The sequence below is a fragment of the Panicum virgatum genome, chromosome 9N, assembly GCF_016808335.1.
Source record: "Panicum virgatum strain AP13 chromosome 9N, P.virgatum_v5, whole genome shotgun sequence".
NCBI lineage: Eukaryota > Viridiplantae > Streptophyta > Magnoliopsida > Poales > Poaceae > Panicum > Panicum virgatum.
In genome coordinates, this window is record NC_053153.1 from 14610375 (window position 1) to 14630237 (window position 19863).

The 19863-nt window shown below is 46.6% G+C and overlaps 3 protein-coding genes across 3 annotated transcripts; all 3 read right to left on the bottom strand.

Moving 5' to 3' along the window:
- Positions 1-3518: 3518 nt before the first annotated feature.
- Positions 3519-4924, bottom strand: LOC120688743 (plant cysteine oxidase 2-like). Its single transcript, XM_039971121.1, has 4 exons — positions 4492-4924; positions 4366-4403; positions 3769-4188; positions 3519-3716 (listed from the first exon to the last, which is right to left on the bottom strand). Exons 1-4 carry the CDS (start codon positions 4922-4924, stop codon positions 3609-3611), a joined length of 999 nt encoding a protein of 332 aa, XP_039827055.1. The 3' UTR covers positions 3519-3608.
- Positions 4925-7771: 2847 nt separating this feature from the next.
- LOC120691098 (transcription antitermination protein NusB-like) lies at positions 7772-11335 on the bottom strand. The gene is made up of 7 exons (XM_039974062.1): positions 10952-11335; positions 10769-10845; positions 10503-10637; positions 9364-9418; positions 9125-9212; positions 8413-8511; positions 7772-8308 (listed from the first exon to the last, which is right to left on the bottom strand). Exons 1-7 carry the CDS (start codon positions 11236-11238, stop codon positions 8180-8182), a joined length of 870 nt encoding a protein of 289 aa, XP_039829996.1. The 5' UTR covers positions 11239-11335; the 3' UTR covers positions 7772-8179.
- A 4616-nt stretch (positions 11336-15951) lies between these two features.
- Positions 15952-19101, bottom strand: LOC120691829 (glucan endo-1,3-beta-glucosidase 8-like). The gene is made up of 2 exons (XM_039975025.1): positions 18417-19101; positions 15952-17255 (listed from the first exon to the last, which is right to left on the bottom strand). The coding sequence occupies exons 1-2, from the start codon at positions 18755-18757 to the stop codon at positions 16133-16135; spliced, it is 1464 nt and encodes a 487-aa protein (XP_039830959.1). The 5' UTR covers positions 18758-19101; the 3' UTR covers positions 15952-16132.
- Between the last annotated feature and the right edge of the window lie 762 nt (positions 19102-19863).

A 19863-nucleotide genomic window follows, 5' to 3' on the forward strand; every position in this document is an offset into this window, starting at 1 on the left:
TTTTGTAGAAATTTTTAGAACGCATATTCACCCCTCTCTATGTGACATCCAAGGTCCTTTCACCAGCTCCCTCCCCACACCCGCAGCGCCGCCACCACCACCATCTCCGGCGACCGCCGCCCGCCACCGTGGACCGCCCTCCCCAGGCCACCTCCACCCAAAAGTAAGTGGGCGGATCGATCCACCGCGGCCCCCCTCCTTTTCCCCTAACCCCCGGCCGCCGCCGTGGCCCAAGGGCCGCCGGCCAGGCACCGCCGGCGCCGCCCCTCCCCCTCCCCTGTTTTGGTCGCGGGAGGGAGGAAGAAGAAGGCAGTTTTGCCCTTAACCCCCTGCCTTTCTCCTTTTTAATTAATAACCCTTCCCCTTTTAGGTCTTTTTCCAAAAGAGACCCCCTTCTTTTCCCTTTTAAAGAATAAACCCCTCCACTATATGAAATTAATTCTAAATAAATGCTTGTCCATTTCCAGAGTAGCCCGAACATTTTCCAAAATTCTATTTAAGTCCTTTTGCTCCCAGAAATAATTACAAATAGGCCCCCGAATCCTTATTTAGCCCTAAACCCCTCTTCGACCCATCATTTCATGCGCCAAAATCCTCCGATTACTCCGAAACTTTACCATGCTATTTCTAATATAGTTTCGGCCGTGCCATTAGAAAACCACCCAAAAATATTACTCCTATCTCCATATCTTAATTTTTCCCGATCCGAGCTCAACGGTAAAACCTTTATTTCTTTTTCTTTATTGTGTGCTTGTTTGTGTGTGCCATAGATCACAGTGTGAACCGCGAGCAAGTGTGCGAGGACTAGTACCGCGACCCCGAGGCCGAAGGATAGTACCTCGATCAGGACTTCCCAGAAGGCTTTGTGAACGGCAAGTTCAATTCCATCCTTTGATGCATATTTTGTCATAGTTTTATAAACACAACCTAATGGCCTATTTTACAAAATTGCATATGCTTTTACTGCTAATACATGGTTGGATAGCCACCCCTTGACTTGTTATGACCATTCCTTGACCACTTAGATTGATGTCTACATACGATTCATTCTATGTGGATGTTAATCACCGCTAGAATTGTTTAGGACCTTATACTCGTTCTACTACACATCAAATATGATTATTTATAAAGGAAAATGTGTGCGTGTGTGGGAAGGGAAAAATGTAGATTTGTTGAAAATAAATGAAAGATGTGTCTCGATGAGATGGATAGCATTTCTGTGTGAATTGCCAGAAGGTATGCTCGTACCTTTGTGGTTGAGCAAGAAGGTTGGGAGATATCCATCTTGTCACAGTAAGAACTGATTTGATGTGTTATCTTGCCTAACTAAACTATCGTGCAAACCACTCGACCGTTGTATGTGGCAACGGCTTAGCATAAACCTCACTAGTTAGCCTGATAGTCATCAGGAGAGCTGAGAGCAACGGGTGATCAAGGAGAAGGGATAAGCTCTGTGTGACTAATGCCCTGGTTAAACCTCGGTGATAGGTCAATGACCCCTTGGTGGATCCCGTGTTGGCTAGTCAGGTCTAGCTAAGGTGGGTAATAGCTTTGTTGGGATCTGCACCGACACTAAGGTGATCGTGCTGTGGTACCCCGCTTGTGGGTAAAGTTGCACACCTCAGCAGAGTTAAAACCTATTCGAATAGCTATGCCCACGGTACTGGGCGAGTTACGGTTTGGTCACACAACTAGTACTTCTTCTGGGAATGGATGGGTTGGCGTGAGTTGTTTTGGAAAAGTGTCCGACAGCTGTGCTGTGTGCTACGGCGGATGAGGAGTCCGGTAGCAACTTTTAAAATCTTGGATCCTGTGTGGATCAACCCCACCGGCCATAAAAGAATTGTTTTAAGAAAAACCCGGTTTCAATATAAACCCGTGCATAAAAATTAGCTTTCCGCAAATTAAACTCTAGCCTTATCCTTGATCTATCTTGTGCATGTATTCTGTTTATACCCCCTCCGTGGGTATGGTTGAACTTGCTGAGTACGTTTGTACTCACTGTTACTTAATTTTTACAGAGGAAGATCCGGACTTTATTCCCGAGGACGTTGAGTAGGGGTTCCGTCCTGCACCCAATCTTGCCTGTGGATAGGGTCACCCGCAGGAAGCTTCGTATGGCGCAAGACTCTGATGACCTCTTCGTAGTTAACGTTCTTATTTGGGTTTTAGTTGTTATCCTCGCGATAGTAGCGCTTCATTGCCCATTACCGCGTGGAGTTGTACGGTGATGTACCATCTGATGTAATAAATGTGTTATCAGCCTCCTGGGACTGATATTTGTATCACATTTGAGTCACCTCTTATGAGGGGACGCTTCAGATATGCATCAATATCTTTCATTAAGACACACACGGATATAACAATCTTTAAGATATGATCCATAAGGCTGTGAATTGACCAAATAGTGTAAGTAAACTTATTAAGATTTTGATATAGTAGGTTGTGTATACATTATTCAATTATAATGTGCAACTCCCACTCTTAGCATAATCATAGAAATATTCAAAAAATTATATAAAGATAATGAAATCGTATAAAATAGCTAAGGATGATGAAACTTATCTTTGAGAACAAATATAAATTTAAGCACTAAAAGACATAACTTTAATAATAAAATCTTGTACTTGTATTTTGGTTTACAAAATTTATTTTATTGGAATCTTCAGAGAATATCATTTTCTACATTACAAAAATTGGAGAAGAATTAAGATATACTCCCTCCATTCCAAATAGAGGTTGTAAATGATGTACAATTTGGAACAGAGAGAGTACATAGCATATATTTATATATAACGCGCTAAATGCTAAGTTGCGGCTATATTAAAGAGTATAATTGCAAAAAAACTAACCTTGAGTAGTTAGGAGGTTATGTAAACCAACATGCAAGTCACTTGACCCAACATGCTCGAGTTTTGCTAAGGTTAGTTTCAGTGCACAGTTTCATGGCATGGTAATTAAAAATCATATCTAATGAAATTCATCTCTCATCCTATGAAATTCCCTCCTTCTCTCTCCTCGCCATATCAACAAAATTGATGATGTGATTTATAATTTAATACCATGAAACTCCATTGAGATTGGCCCAAGCGGTTGGTGAGATATGCATCAATATCTTTCATTAAGACGCACATGGATATAACAATCTTTAAGATATGATCCACAAGGCTGTGAATTGATCAGATAGGGTAGCCAAACTTATTAAGATTTTTATATAGTTGATTGTGTATATATTACGTTTTGTACTCATTCAGTTATAATGCACAACTTCCAATCTTAGCATATTCATATACATATTTGAAAAAATGCCAATCTTAGCATATATATTCAACAAACTCAAATAAAGATAAGGCGTTCTTATAATTTGCTCCACAACATAGATATTTGGTTACACATCATGTGATGCATGCTACAAATAAAAAGGCTAATCACGTTTTTCATTAAGAAGATGAGATCTACTACTTTGTAGAGTAATGTTGTCATATATGGGCTCATTCTCATAGCCATCATATCTGCCAATGCTAATTTCTTATCCGGCACAGTTTGGATCGTGATCTGCATCACCCAAATAAGATTTAATCCAAGCCAGCAATCTGCCGCAGGGGATGCTAATAGATTTTCGGGCCTCGGTACGGCAAACTAACAATCCGCAAGTCCCTAGGCTCGTCGACCTCCTCCTCCAGCCATGCCAGCGGCCGCCCGTGCCTCTGCGTCGTCTCCGTCAGCCGCCTCACAACACCTGTGGGCGACCAAATGCAAACAGCTGACATGAGAATGATCACATCGAGCTCCGATCCTGTTTGTGAGGCGAGCTAGGGAGCAGCAGTGCTTACAGCGGCATGGCTCGTAGGGGGTGTCCTTGTAGTACGTGCAGCGCCGCTGCTCCGCCGGGGCGTAGGGCGGCGCGAGGACGTCGAGGAACGCGCAGTGGGTCTCCTCGCCGGCCACGAACCGGTGCATGTTCCCGCCGGCCTCCGGGAACAGCGCCCAGGTGCCGGACGCCGGCGTGACGTCGCGGTCCAGCACCTTCTCCGCGAGCATCCTGGACCCCCCGCCGGAGACGCGGGGGCGGACCCAGTCGTAGCCCTCGACGTGCGCCGACCCGATGAGGAGCTTGCTGAACACCGTCATGCCGGGGTGGTCGTGGAGCGGCATGACCGTTCCGAAGGGCAGGAAGAACACTGCGATCTGCAAGATCGACCGGGGCAATGTCAGTTGATCATATTTCTGGTAACAAATTCACAAGGCTCCATCGATCTAGCTCATAAAAGTTACCGCAAAATTTTGGCACTCGAGAATGGTTTTGCAAGTGATGATCGGTGGGTTCTGGCGACTGGCGGCGTTCATCCTGTGGAAGAAGTCCACATCGTCCCTGAGCCCGACGTCGTACGGCCCGATCAGATCTGAAAACACCACCACCCACATCGCAAAATTTTAAACAACTTGCATTCCAACGAGAAGCAAGAGGTCTACATATACGGCAGCACGTACTCATTATGCTGCGGATGAAGTGGACGACGGGGGCCATCGGTGGCAAGCTGGAGCCGGTGAACACGGTGCGGCAGGCGTTCACGAGCCCCTGGAGAGGCGGCACCGGCCGCAACACCACGCGCGGCACCGGCGGCGGCCCCTTCGCGGGGTGGCGCCGCGGCGCCGCCAGCTGCGACGAGTTGTCGCCGCCGCTCTCCCTCCCGCTCCCGCTCCCGCCGTCCTCCGCCTCCCGCCTCCTCTTCTGCCCCGACAGCGGCGCCGCCGCCGCGCTTCCTGGCCTCGCCGCCACCCCAGGGCGTCGCTCCCCAGCTCCCCCGCCCTCAACCTCCTCGCCGCGCGATCGTCCAGCACCTCCGCGCTCCGCCACTCCGCCGGAAAGGGGTCCTTCCCGCGATTCCTCGCTCCTCACAACGCCAGCTGCGCTGCTTTCCATCGTCACCGTCGACCTCGACACAACAGCAGCCACAGCACAGCGCTCAAAACACGGGTCCTGCAATAAATAAATAAAAGATCGATCAAACTCGAAGTTTCTCCATACGAACTCTCTGATCAAGCTAAAGAGATCGCCGCCTGACCTCTGAGATCGAACCGACGAGTCGGCCGAGCAATGCAAGCAGAGAGAAGAAGAATGAAGCTAGTAAGCTAGAGCGCAGCGATGGGTGTGAGGAGCAAGGGCGGCAGGGCGCGGCCATTTATAGCCGCGCGAGCTCTCGAGCCCCCCGCGGCCGAAACCGGGGACGGACGGCACTGCCGCCGGTGGTGAGCGCGCGGATAAACTTCGTTCGCGCCACGAAACTAAGCGGTCACGCCGGGGGAGAACCGGTGGATTGGACGAAACCGCACCCCGGCCCCTAGCTAGCGCACGCATCCCGTTTGAGGCCAAGGGACGGCGCGCGCCCGCGCGCTCGTTTCCAAACGCCTCTCACGCAGTTCTCCACCGGGGGCGGCGAGCGTTGCTGCCACGGCGATCCTCCGTCATCGCGCTCGATCTGGTGCGTCGATCGGCGAGGACGGCAAGAAACCGATCTGCCGTTTCCAGCAGCTGCATGCTATCTATCCTTTGGCTGGCGCGATCGATCTTTCGGCTGCCGGAATCTTTTGTAGCTACGCGTACATCTGGCCGTAGCCATCCACTGGCTGGCAGTAGCTAGAGGATAGAACCGCGAGGAAGAAGAACATGAGGGGTGATGCGTGCAGCGCGCTGTTGCAGTGGGGCTGGGAGGTTTCAGAGTGCAGGATGGTGTGCGGGGGCGGCAAAGGCGCCTGCGCTGGGCTGTGCTACACTGGCTGGCCGTTTCTGTGTGCTGGCATGGCTAGGCATTGTTAGGCAAAACTGCATGGCCCTTGTGACTGGTGATGTGGCTGGACATTGTTTGTACGGTTAATTTTGCTTGCAGGATGGATGAACGTTGCTCAAGTTTGTATGCCAGGGCGGCGTGCATGCTTGATTGTGGCTTAAGATATCTCGGGAAAGAAAGATGGGAACTATAGTGGGGATTAAAAGAGAAAAATCAACAGGAAGATCTAGCATTAAAATAAAATTCAAAGACTGGTGTGTTACAAGGTAAAATCGGCATCTGAATTCTAAGGCGGAATATATTTAACTCCCATGTAAAAAAAGAATATTTATTACCAAAAGATTCACAAAATAAATTTACCTGAGATCTAGTACGGCGGACGACGACTTCGTGTGATAAGGGCTATGATTCCAGGCAAAGACATGAACATGCCCTTGCGAGTTTCGGTTGAGGTAGGGATCCGATCTGTCGATAATATCTCGGTGGCGTATCCGTAGCAAAGAGAGTATGAGAGATGCGGATGGAGATCCACGATGAAGAAAGGGAGCACCTATCACTGAAGAGATTAGCAGCAGCGTTAAGATCGAGGATTGAGAGATAGTCAGAGCAAGGGGGAAGGGATGATGGCGGTGGCAGCGCTCCGGAGCCAGCAACAGTGATCGCGGATGAGGATGGACGCTTGAAGCTACATGGCAACAAGCTGCGAAATGGAGAGGGGAAGACGAAGCGCCGAAATTGTAAACGAGGATTGAGATTCATGAAAGGGGAATGAGAGCATTCCTCTTGTTTTAGCGGCTATATATATAGAAGCGGAGTCCTATAGCGGTCACTGGAATCGCGTGAGGTTATTGCTGGTTTTCTCTCGTGCATACCCACGTCATCACAACTAAATGTTTCGCGTGAGGTTGCCGCTGGTTTTCTCTTGTGCATACCCATGTCATCACAACTAAATGTTATCGCCAATGAAAACGTTTATGGAAAGATTGGATTCCGTGCAATGATAAAAGATTTGATGTCCCTAGTATTTATTTTAAATAAAATTGGGCTATGTCGGAAAATCTAATCGAAAAAATCTATTTGAAATAATGTGAGGACGGCAGAAGGGGTTTATCCATGTGACACAATGTTATTTTCAGTATCATGATTTTTCCTTGGAAACACTTTTTTCATGAATTGAAGTGTTAATGGTTATACCAAGATTTGTTTTGCATATTATTCTCACTCTATTGGTATGAGAATGTCCTTCAAATTGCTATGTGAAGATGTTGAGATAGTTACTTTAACAACTGAGATCGTTTACATAATTTAAACCTCAGATGCATTTGTGTCATGTGAATATATAGTTACTAAGATCTTTGGTACCACCTGTAAAACATATTTATTTTTTTGAATCCACTTTGTAGTTCATCCAAATGTTAATCTATCGAAGTGCATGTGAATTTGAAATGGGCCTGAAGTTTTAACTTCTACTTAAAAAAAAAGCTTCAACGCCGACTAAGCAAGAAACATGCAAACCGAACAAAACCATCTGAATTACAACATAAAAAAAGGCTAAATATTCAACTAAAGGGAGCTCCATCAAGCACCTTCATGAAAACATAAGGGTTCCAAATTTCTCTGAAAAACATCCCTGAACACTTTTATCATATGTAGTATTGGTTGAAGATAAAGAATCACATGACCTGTTACCAAGCTCAATACATTATACATTACCATTAGCCACACTGGACAAAGGGAGGGCATAGTGAGGTTTATGAACTAACATAAGATTCGTACAACGGTATGTGTCATCTAGATGGTCAATGCAGCCAGGGGTATACGAAAACAATTAAAACCTGCAGATGTGAGACAAACAAAATTACCTGCATCTGGGTTTTCAAAAAGACTTGTAGGTGGTATGTTGTAAATTTCTCAATCTTAAAAGAATTTGGATTAAAGAAGTAAAATGAATGCAAGTAGAAGTGCGGTTGCGCGCGCACATAGACCATATGCACTATGAGAAATTCATTATCCTAAAATGAGTGAGTCTCTCTGAGCGTGAGCTAGTGCCAAGCAAAACCTTTTACATATACATCAAGTTTTTATAGAACTACCTTAGTATCTGACCACATTAATCAGCAGGACTATAGGCTATAAGAACCAGTACCCTCCGGTTGTTTCAGATGGATCATGAACGTGCAACACATACCAGGTGTTCTGTCTCTTTATACTTCACCTAATGATCTAATATTAGGTAAGATAGAAGTATTTCCGGCTCCTTGTCGAGCCTAGCATGTTTGGTTCCTTCAGATGAAAAGACTTTGCCTGAATTTGGAGACGAGCTATGTTTTCTCAATACTTCTGCACTTCAGCCACGATTCTGATGTACGATACATGGTATTTACAAAACTTCACGCTTTTGATTCAGCTGCCTGACTAGTACCTGTATTGTCGACGTGATCTTTTACGAAAGTTCGAAGGCATCCATTGATTACCCGAGGGGCACCACCGTCACAAAATCGTTTTGCCAAATCTACTGCCTGAAAAATAAGGTGTATGAAGGGACATTCATTCTATGAGTACCCAAAATATAGATGTAACACCATTCTTTTTTTACACTACACAGATTGGGTGGGTGGGGAACCTCATTAATGACAACTTTGTGAGGTGTTCCTTTTGATGTCATCTCTGCCATAGCAATATGGAGAATGCAGAGCTCAAGTATCCTTGCCACAGGCTCATCCTGACCACAAAAATTTCCATGTGTGAACAGCAAGTTTTTTCATAATCTAACCAAAATACTAAAATACAAACAGGCACTACATGGACGCTAGTTTCAATAGCAAGCAGATTAAAAACTGAAGAACTAGGAATCGACAAAGTACAGATTATGTTTGCTTATTTTTTATTCAAAAAGAAAGAGGCTTTTGAGCTCCAGATTGTGGTAACAAACATTGAAATAAAACAATTATTATAGGACTGTGGAAAACATTGGTGCATATAGCAAATAACTAATTAACTATGCAGGAAAATTAAGTATAGTGATGAGGCAAAAACATAAAGTGTAAAAAGAGCATGGATTATGCCACAATGAAACCATCGGAGACGTCAAATTCACTGCATCATACTGAACAAGTGGCCAAGCAATGTCAAAAGGGAAAACAGGAAATAGCCCTTGATGGCTTTTGGCATGCACCAGAGCGATTATTCACTTGTTCAGTGTAGTGAAAAAAGGTGGTGCCACATATTATACAGAATAAGGACACATATGAACCAAACTTATAAAAATATGAACAGCTTCATGAATGTTGGAAAGATCTGATGGATAGAAACAAGATTAGAAAAAGGTACCCAACCTTCCAAGTCTGGGGAATTATTTTGTCAATGATATCAACATGTTTATCCCATCCACTGGCAACAGCAACTAAAAGCTCCCTGGATAACCTGTATTAGGAAAAATCTAATCAGAAATGCAAGTATAAAAGCAGTGGAACTAAATACCAAATGCGCACTAAATTTTATTGTATATATCAGAACACAGTGTGTCAAACCCAATATATGCCTTTAATAGAATGGGACAGGAAGGAAAGTACACCTTAAGACAAAGTTGTTGTAAACCAGCTTTGGAGGAGCTGAAAGAACTTCTGCTTCTGATTATGAGACAACATATTAAGTTATTTGCAAAACAATAACCAAACACTAATGGAACATGTTTACAGAAAGAGAAATCTATAGTAACACAGTTGATTTCGCAAGACACTAAAGGAAGAAAAATGTTTCCAGTTAATTTGAGCCATATCTATACTATATCTATACCTATTTATAAAGCAAGTAAGGTTTCCACCTGAATTTTTGGTTTGGTCCGTCTTGTGTCATTGACAGGTGGGGCCTTAGTCCGTCTTGTATGCAAGTCGGACCAGCCCTCTGTAAACAACTACTATACATATCTGATACTTATACCAACTATGTCCATAGCAACACATGGGTATAATTTCTAGTAAATACATTATAAGGATATTTTATGTGTTGAACAGTATAGATGCCATTGACCTGATGGAAAACATGTACACTGGTGAAGGTGAAAAATTATCAACTTGTCAATTTAAAGTGCTCCGTCACATAGTTTGAAAATAGAACAGACCAAAATGAGAGCTTCGAGCCTGGCTCTCTTAAAACTCAGCGTACAAACAAAAAAAATTGAGATGCACACCCATTTGAATCTTGAATTTGAGGTCGAACTCAGTAATTGATTATGCCACTGTTCTTAAGGTGACCACCTAGCCTAATCTAGGCGCTACATGCCACGCATCAGCCTAGAGCCTAATTGCCTACTATTCCAATCAGGTGTCAGACGCCACCCAGCTTCTTTCCTAGCACCATGCACGTTTAGAAGTCAGAACACTGCATTAACTATTCTAGTTTGATGGTCTGAAGTTCACAGCACCAGCTTGAAATTTATCCAAAGAGGAATCAGCTAAGTCTCTGTCCAAAGCATAACTGTAAAAGTTTGCTAGTATATAATGGAATTGGCAACCAACTGAACTAGTCCTCTTTGGGAGCTCCCTGGATATGGATACTCCATCTTAAAATTACGATCAAATTGGAAGCCTGGGATGTCCCAAATTTTGGAACAAGTTCCGGCTCCAGCTGTGACCGCATTTACTGTCTTCAGACATCTAGAAGTGAACTGTCTTCAGACATGAACTGGAAGTTGCATGGTCATATGGTCGTTACCGTTGACCGAATCCATCTCGTTCTCGCTGGTCAGCTTCTCGGCCTCCTCCTCCGTCCCAACCTCAAGAGGTCCCCCGCCGAAGCTCATATGGTTGTAACTCGCCAGGCACGCCTTGTCGAAAACATACCCGGGCTCTGAACAAATGTGGTGGAACCGAAATAAGAGAAGGAACAGCAAACCAAATCCATCTCGAGAACGCCACAAATTTGAGCCGCGCTGGTCCTCTCGAAACAGACACGCGAGGAAGAAACGGAGGAATCCTGACCTCGCCTCGCACTGATCCGTCGGTCGAAGAGCCGGACGACGTCGGCGCCCTCCAGGCACGCGGCGTAGGAAATCATCCTGCGACAACGCGGAAGCAGCGGGTCACCCCCAGAAAAGGACCAAGCAAAGGCAAGGCGGCAGGAGAGGACTGAAGGCCTGAAGCTGCGGGGGAAACGAAACTCACAGCGCGAGCTCCCGGGCGGCGCGGGGGCTGCAGAAGCGGCCGGAGCGGTCGACCTTGGCGTGCGCGGGGGTCGGCGCGGGCGTAACCGACACCGCGGGAGGCGGCGGAGGGCTGGAGACCACCAGCGGCGCGCGGGAGGAGGCGACGGCGCGGGGCGGAGGCGGCGCCGCGAGCGCCCGGGCGCGCCGCGGGGCCGGGGCCGGGGCCGCGAGAACACGGCGGGGTCCGACTCCCGCTGGGGAGGACGAGGAGGGGGAGAATGTGCGTAGGGCTGGTGCTGCTTCCATTTCGTCCGGCGGTGCGTGAGTGGACGCCGGCGCGAGGATCGGAGGAGCGGAGGCGAGCAGCAGCGACCAGCGAGCTCGGAATGCGGCGGGCAGAGAGGAGGGGATAGCGAGGGGATAAGGGGGTTGCTTGCGGGAAAGATCTTTGGGCCGGGCCGGGCCCGGCAGTCGGAACAAAACTTCTGCACGGGCCTTGTTTCGTCTCCGCACTGCGCTTGGGCCTAAAGAAAAACAAAAGAAAATAAACTCAAAAAAAAAACTGCGGCCGTTAGCTGAGTGACCAGAGAGTGGTAGCAGGGGTCATGTTTAGATCTAAAACCCAAAATGTAAAATTTTTATGAATCGCTTGTATAATATACTAGATATAGTCAAAAGATAAATTGCATTATACAAATAGACTGTAAATCGCGAGACGAATCTAATGAATCTAATTAAGACGCGATTAGACACTAAATTGCTACAGTAAACATGCTCTAATGATGAAGTAGGCTTATTAGATTCGTCTCGTAGTTTACAGACGATATCTGTAATTAGTTTTATAATTAGTTTACATTTAATACTTTAAATATTAAAAATTCACTTCTAAAAATATAAAAATGCAAAATACAAAATCATCTAAACACATCCTAATAAACACGTCCGCTCGCCGGCGTCTCACGCTCCATCTCTCGCGAGCTGGTGGTGGCGGGGCCCATGAGCTTTAATGCTATTTTGCGTGGTGAGCGAATGAGAGTGCAGTAACCTCAATCAATGCATGCGCTCGGTTTCGCTAGCGGCTCACGAGTCGTCTGTCCATTTTCTCTCTTTGATTCTCTCTCCGCCAGGTATGTTTTTTTTTGACATATCCGACGAATCGCCCGCTGATATAGACTTATTATGGCCCTGTTTAGTTCCATGATGTTGTAAACGCAAAAAAATTTTGCGACGGAATCTTGCTAATTTGAAGTACTAAATGAAGTTTATTTACAAAACTTTTTGCACAGATATGTTGTAAATCGTGAGACGAATCTAACGATGCTAATTAATTTATGTTTAATCAATAATTAGCGGATGATTACTGTAGCATTACTGTTGCAAATTGTGGATTAAGTAGGCTCATTAAATTCGTCTCGCGATTTACAGCTCATCCATGCAAAAAGTTTTGTAAATAGACTTCATTTAGTACTTCAAATTAGCAAAATTCCTTTTCACTTTAATGCGTTTACGGCTTTTTTGCGTTTACAGGTTGGAACTAAACAGGGCCTATACTTGCTCTAACAGACGGGCGCGTCACACTCTCGCCGGCTCTCTCCACACCAAAACAGCAGCAGTTGCTGCAATCTAGATTTGCTTCCGATCTTAAGAGGGTCGTGGATGATTGGGTGGAACTCGCGGCATCCATGGCAATTGGCACAGGCGTGCCTACCTATCATTTGAGATGAGGAAGAATTTTACATAACTCCTTAATTATTGGATCTAGACTACTTAACATCCTAAACTACAAAATCGGTTATTCTACCACATATACTTTCCAAAACCGGCCAAATAACTCCCAGACGGTTTTGAAGGATGGTTTTATTTTATTTTATTTTATTTATTTCAGCTGAATTTTTGAAAAATTATAACAAATCACAAAAAAATAAAATTTTAAAAATAAATTTTGTTGGACTCCACGTGAGTATATCTACATAGTGAATATATAATATTGTATGCTTTAGTATAAATTTTTTATTATAGATTTATATCTATATTTTTTTGTAATTAATGGAAATAATTCATATATGCAATTTCCATTGTCCAATTGTGGGTGATTTTTTCTGGTGGGCTAACTATTGTATACTTGAACTCTAGTAAAAACTTCATACTCATTGGATCATGTATAACTTTGTTATAAGTTTATTTATGTTCATGCTAGTTAAATTTAAATAAATCCATAACTAAATTATACATGATCCAATGAGTATGAATTTTTTGCTAAAGTTCTAGCATACAATAAATGGCCCGCCATAAAAATTTCACTATAATTGGACAATGAAAATTGCAAATATTAATTATTTCCATTAATTGCAAAAAAGTATAGATATAAATATATAACAAAAAATTTTGTACTAAAGCATGCCATATTATATGTTCACTATATAGATCTACTCATGTAGAGTCCAACAAAATTTTATTTTCAATTTTTGGATTTTATGTGATTTGTTATAAAAGGGCGGCCTGGTGCAAGTGGTAGTGCTTGTCGCCTGTGAACCGAGAGGTCACATGTTCGAGCGATTGCCTCTATGCATTGCACGATGCGTGGGAAAGACCTCCAGCTAATAATCTCTCCTAGACCCCGCATAGTGCTGGAGCCTACGACACTGGGTACGTCCTATGTGATTTGTTATGATTTTTCAAAGATTCAATTGAAATAAATAAAAAAACAAAATCACCCTCCAAAACTGTCATGGGTCATTTGGCCGGTTTTGAAAAGTTCATGTGGTAGAATAACTGATTTTGTAGTATGGAAGATTAATTAGTCTAGATCCAATAGTTTGAGAGGGTGATAACTACAGGAACCCCGTCGGTCCATAACCATCATCATTCTCGCCCCCACGTCGCTGTGCTCCTCGGCTCCGGCGGCCGTCGTCAGATCCACCGACACCAGCTCTGGCACCGCACTCCCCTACCGCCTCCCTAAGCCACCGGTTGTCCTCCACGGTCCGCGGCCGGCGGCTCCCGCCGCCTCGTAAGTATGCCCACAACCTGCCACCACCGCCGCCAAGGCCCTTTCCTTACACCAGTGCTCACCAGAGACCTCCGTCCCTAGTAGCCCGAACCTCGAAACCCCGGAGGAGGAATAGCGACAACGACGGTGAGACAGAGGAGGAAAAAGGTCGTACTTGGGTTGGGCCGCAAAGGCCGAAATGAAGTTGTGGAGGATGTGAGGGGTACAATCTGGAGGAGGTCATGGAGGGTTTTCAGTGTTCAATAAAAGAATTTCCTTGCTTCTTATCTTGGTCTTCCTCTACATACTAGACAGCTGAGACGAGTAGATATCCAACCTGTGATCGATAATCACTCTGTTCGGCAGCACCAGCTTCCAGCCACTAGCCAGCCAATAGTATTTTTCTCTCACACCACTCCAGCCACCAGCTCCAGCTCCAGCCCAGCGAACAGAGTGAAGGTGGCTAACGTTTATCAACTTGGAAGGGTTCATTCATTAATAGAGCGGGGCGGCTGAAACTAGTCAACACGGTGCTCTCGTCTATGCCGGTGTATTTCCTGACATTGTTTGATCTAAAGAAGTGGGCTCTGAAAAAAATTTGACAAGATTAGGAGGGGTTTTCTCTGGAACGGGACGTCAGATGCTAAAGGAAGCCGATGCTTGGTGGACTGGGACAATTGTAAGAAGCCAAAAAATTATGGGGGTCTCGGCGTGCTGAATTTGGAAAAGTTCAGTAGGACGCTGCGGCTTAGATGGCTATGGTACAGCTGGGTTGATCCTAATCGCCCCTGGGTGGGTTCATCGGTCCCTTGCTCTGAGGTGGATAAGCAGTTTTTTCGGTGTTGCACTAGCGCCACGGTTGGCGATGGCCGGACTGCCATGTCAATTCATCATGGGTGAATGGCCATGCTCCAAGAGATCTAGCACCAAATTTGTACAAACTAGCATGGAGAAAGGGACTAGAACTTAGGGAGGAGGTGCAGAATCAGACTTGGACGAGAGGGCTTTGGAGGATGTCGACAGCCACTGGCGGAGTTTGTCTATTTGTGGGAAGCTGTACAAGAGGTTCAATTCTCTGACTTGCTGGATCAAATTACATGGAAGTGGACAACTAATGGATTGTACTCATCTAAATCGGCATACGACATTCAGTTCCGGGGCTCCTACTGCACCTTTGATGCTCGGGCGCTATGGAAAACTAAAGCTGAAGGCACGCATCGTTTCTTTGCGTGGCTTCTGGTCCAAGAAAAAATACAGACTGCGGACAACTTATTGCTGAAAGGGATACAATGCGATCCAATGTGTTGCCTGTGTGATCAAGATCTTGAATCTGCATCCCATCTTTGCCTGCATTGTTGCTTCGCGCAACAAGTGTGTTTTCTTGTGCACGCGTGGTCTCAAGGGCTGATCTCACTTCCGGCTCCGGATGTCACTGTTCAAGATTGGTGGAACCTGTCTTTACAGGCTGCTAACGCGGCAGACAAGGGTAGTGTCGCAGCCTTGCTAATCTACTCGGCATGGAACATTTGGAACGAAAGGAACATGTGCATTTTTCAGGGAATATCTCAGGAACCGCAAAGGATTCTTGGTCTGACCAAGCAAGAAATGGCGATCCGGGAGCAAGCGTGTGAGCCCCATGGGCATATTCTAATCCTATAATGTTGTTTGAGTTTGAGTATTTCAGTTTTTTATGTAATCACAACTCCTATAAACTTCGTATTGCTTCTCCTTCTTATATGATCCGGTAGTGCTCATGCCTTAAGTTTTTTTTTAAAAAAAAAAGTTGCGGAGGTCTTGAGACGGATCGCCAATTCGGCGTCCGCATCCTACATGTGAAGCACGTAGGCATTGCGTAGTTCGTACGGTCAGATTGGCTTTGAGATTCGTGTTGGAGCTTTGTCTAGAAAGGTTATGCTTGTCTTGTTTCAAGGCAGCCTGGAGTACCACGGAAGTAAATCATATCTTGGCACATCCATTGTTGATGAACAATTGAGATTGTATGGCGTAGTCACTGTACAGGCCTGTCCGGAGACGTGTAAAATGTGCCGTTTCTCCAAATCTCTCTTACGTATATACGTCCCTTATATGGACCTCAGAATGATCTGATAACACGAGATTATCTACAAAACCGAACAAAAATCTTTACATGCGAGGCGAGAGCGAGACCTCCTCCTCCAACCGTCATTAGCAGTTCAGCACCACACACACTAGTCACAGAGCAACCAGCAGGACAGCGCGAAGAACCAAGAGGAGCAGCGCAGGCGCCGCCGGCGCCGGCGCCGGGGCCGCCGACGCCACGATCTGAATGATGAAATTGCAGGTGTCCGTGGACGGGTTCTGCGCCGTCGGCGCCGCGAGCCCCTGGAAGTCGCAGCTGCCCTCCACCTGGTTCTGCGTCTGGAAGTACATGTTGAACGCGTACGACGCGTTGCCGGCGGCGTCCATGCCGTTGCACGACGAGCCGTACCCGAGCGCCGTGCAGTCAGCGAAGGTGCACGCGTAGGTGACGCTGTCGCCGATCCTGCTGCCCATGTCCGGCGCGCTCGGGTTCACCACGCACCACTGCCGGGGCAGGTACTGCACCCCGCGCGCCGCCACCAGCGCCGCGTTCCCGCCCTGCCCGGACAGGTCCATCGGGTACTTGGGCTGGCCGTCGTACCGCACGATGCCCCAGTGCCGCTCGAAGTTGCCCGGCGCCACGCTCTTGGCGTCCTCGTCGATGAGGCTGAACAGGTACACCTCGATGTACTGGTTCGGCCGCAGCGGCGTGCCGGCCTTGGCCCCCAGCTTCCGCAGCAGCCCCGCGTAGAACTTCTGCGCGTACGCCGCGGTGGCGTGCTTGTCGCCGTTGGTCGGCCACCCGACCTCGCCGACCACCACGGGGAGGCCGCCGATGCCCGCCGCGCCGAGCGCGGACACGAGCGTGTCGAAGTTGGCGTCGAACACGTTCGTGTACTGGATGCCGCTGCCGGTGTCCACCACGGGGTTGCTCGTGCCGTCGAAGAAGGCGTAGTCCAGCGGGAAGCCGTCGTTGCCGTACAGGCTCAGGAACGGGTAGATATTGACGGTGAAGGGCGCGCCGCTCTGGTTGAGGAACTGCACGATCTCCGTCATGAGGTCGGCGATGTCCGCGCGGAACCGGCCGGCGGACGGGACGGGGTTGCTCGTCGGGGAGTTGTACACGTCGGCGTTCAGCGGCACGGTGGCCTTGATGGTTTCGCCGAGGCCGGCGTCGTTGAGGGCGCGCTGGATGTTCTGCAGGGCGGGCAGCGTGACGTTCAGGAACGTGCCGTTGAAAGACGACAGGAAAGGCTCATTCCCAACGGCTACGTATCTGCACGGAAAATTTGACAATGAGAATGCCGGCGTGGTAGAACTGAAATCAAAACAATCTACTAATTTTGTAATCTGCCATCTCAGGTTATTTTCAGACAAGCTACAATGCCATGAAGTGTTGTAAAAGCTCTTTTTCTGAAGATCTTCTAAGAGATGAACTTTACGCGCAAAACTAAAGCAGTTATCAGTAAACTTTAAAGTGTTCTCATGTCCTATAGACGAGTGCATGTCCAGTAGGCGTCCAGTGGCCACTGCAATTAGATAATTGTGCTACTTTAAGAGAACTAATCCCCAAGAACTTAGGGGATTATTCTTGTGCGCTCAGGAGCTCATGTAACTTATCTTCAGACATCTCAGCCCCCACATGGCCTACCCAAGGTTTGATTCTTCAGACAGCAAGTGGATAGCACAAATGCAATGGACATCCATAGCTTTATGTTGCAACTTGTTGATGTCAAGTTTGACACTTTACTGATCATAAAGACTTTACTCCGAATCAGCTGACAGAATAACCACGTCACCCCACGGTGAGTACTATTAAGCCACAACCTCATAGATCATACTATAAACAAAGAATAAGGGCTTCTAAGGACTTTTGCATCACATGCTTGAAATTTGGAGGAAAAATGGTCAAATATGCTGCTGAGGAAGCATGAACAGTACTGACATTTACATCCTAGAACCAGCACAAAAAGTATCCTTCCATGCAGTGTTAGATGGACTCAAGAATGTCTAGCATGTCATAATCAAACTAAAAAAATGTCATTATGTTCATTAAAAAAGATCAGCATGTCCATCCAATCCAGTGATTACAGGCCAGTTTTTTTTCTTTTGCTATGCTTATGGATTTCAGTTTGTTAAAGTGTTTGTTTACGGTTTCAGATAATATTTTGCTGTGACCAATTGCAATGTAAACTATAAAAATTTGAACTTTCTTCTTTGAGGGAAAATATATTTTTTTACTTAAAAACATCAAATTATTTAGAAAGGCATAGCAGACGCAGCCTACAATCACAGCACGACACTGAAGCACCAACTGCACAGTTGAAAAGGATTGCACCAAGACCAATTGGCCATCAAAGTAAAGAAGAACCAGAGAGTAGGATCATGTCAAAGCTAATACAGAGACGACATGGAGGCTCCGAGCACCAGGACTCACTTGATGTTCACGCCGCCGTCGAAGTTGTAGCTGCTGACGTTCTGGTGCACCCAGTCCCTGGCCGTGCCGTAGTCCGTCATCATGTCCAGCATGTTGTTGGGGATGCCCACCATGACCTCGATGCCGCTGCCGGCGAGCGCGTCCATCGGCCCGGGGTCGGCGTCGAACAGCTTCACCTTCCTGATGCCGTTGTCCTCCAGCATCCGCACCACGATGCCCGACGGCAGCCGGTGCGTCGCCATCGTGCCCCAGTTCACCCCGAGCGCTCCCGCCGCCGGCAGCCCGGCGACCGCCGCCGCCACCAGAGCGGCCGCGAGGGCCTGCCGGTAGCTCGCCGCCATGGAAGACGGCGCTATAGCTGTCGCTGTCAGCTGTGCACGTGCACGCGCGCGCGAGCGCGAGCACGTATGAATTCAAGAGACGCTCGGCTTTCTCTCTTGCGGCGTAGGGAGGAAGAAGCCGACGCGGAATTGGGTGATGATGGAGAGATTGGAGGGAGTGGGCAACGGGTATTGTTCTTCTAGTGGCCGGCTGCCTCGCTTTTGTTATTCGAGGGGGACAAGGACGGGGGATTTTGGATAGAACAACGTGTGATAACCACTAGAAGGTTCAGTAGCTGGTGGGTTCAGATTTTTCTCGGCATAAAGGTGGAGGAAACGAGTGAGGCGGAAGGATTTCTCTGTTCTTGAGAGGTGATGGCGGTAAGCTACGGGGGCAGGTTAGTGGCTAATGATGCAGTAACACTAATGCGAGTGATGGGAATTGAAAGCGAGGGCTCTTTGGAGTGTTGTGTGTACAAAAGGGTCGTCCACGTTTCCTGCTCGACGCCCATTTGTGAGCTCCTCTCGGCGAACCAGAATTGGATTTAGAAAACAAATGAAATAGCTTGGTTTTTTTTATTGGAATTCTTCAGAAATATAGCTGGCTGGATAGTGAATTGAAATGTCCAAGCATGTTTTTTTAGCATGTGGATGACAGTTGACAGGGGAGAGTTTGGGGAGCACGTCCAGGGGTGGTAATGGGCTATGGCCCTAGTGGCCTCTTTACAGCCCAACAAGGCTCTTAAATTTTTTAGCTTAAAATTATATAAGATTAGAGCCCGGTCCTTTTAGGGCCCGGCTCTTATATTTTCTAGTTCAAAATGTTGGGCCCTTTACCACCCCTAAACACATCGCACTAGAGAGGTCAATCGGCCACGGACAGGACAGGACGACCACACCTCCTAAGGCCAATCTCAGTGGGAGTGTCATAGGAGTGTCATGAAAATTAAATCTACTAACATATACCAATAGTATGAGCAGAGAGGAGAGAGGAGTGTCATGAAATGTGAGAGTCTTGGTAACTGTGTCGATGACACTCTCACTGAGACTAGCCTAATCATGCATAAACGTTCATCGTAAAGGCCAATCATTCGACGTTAATTAAATTAGGCTAGTCCGAATTTGCG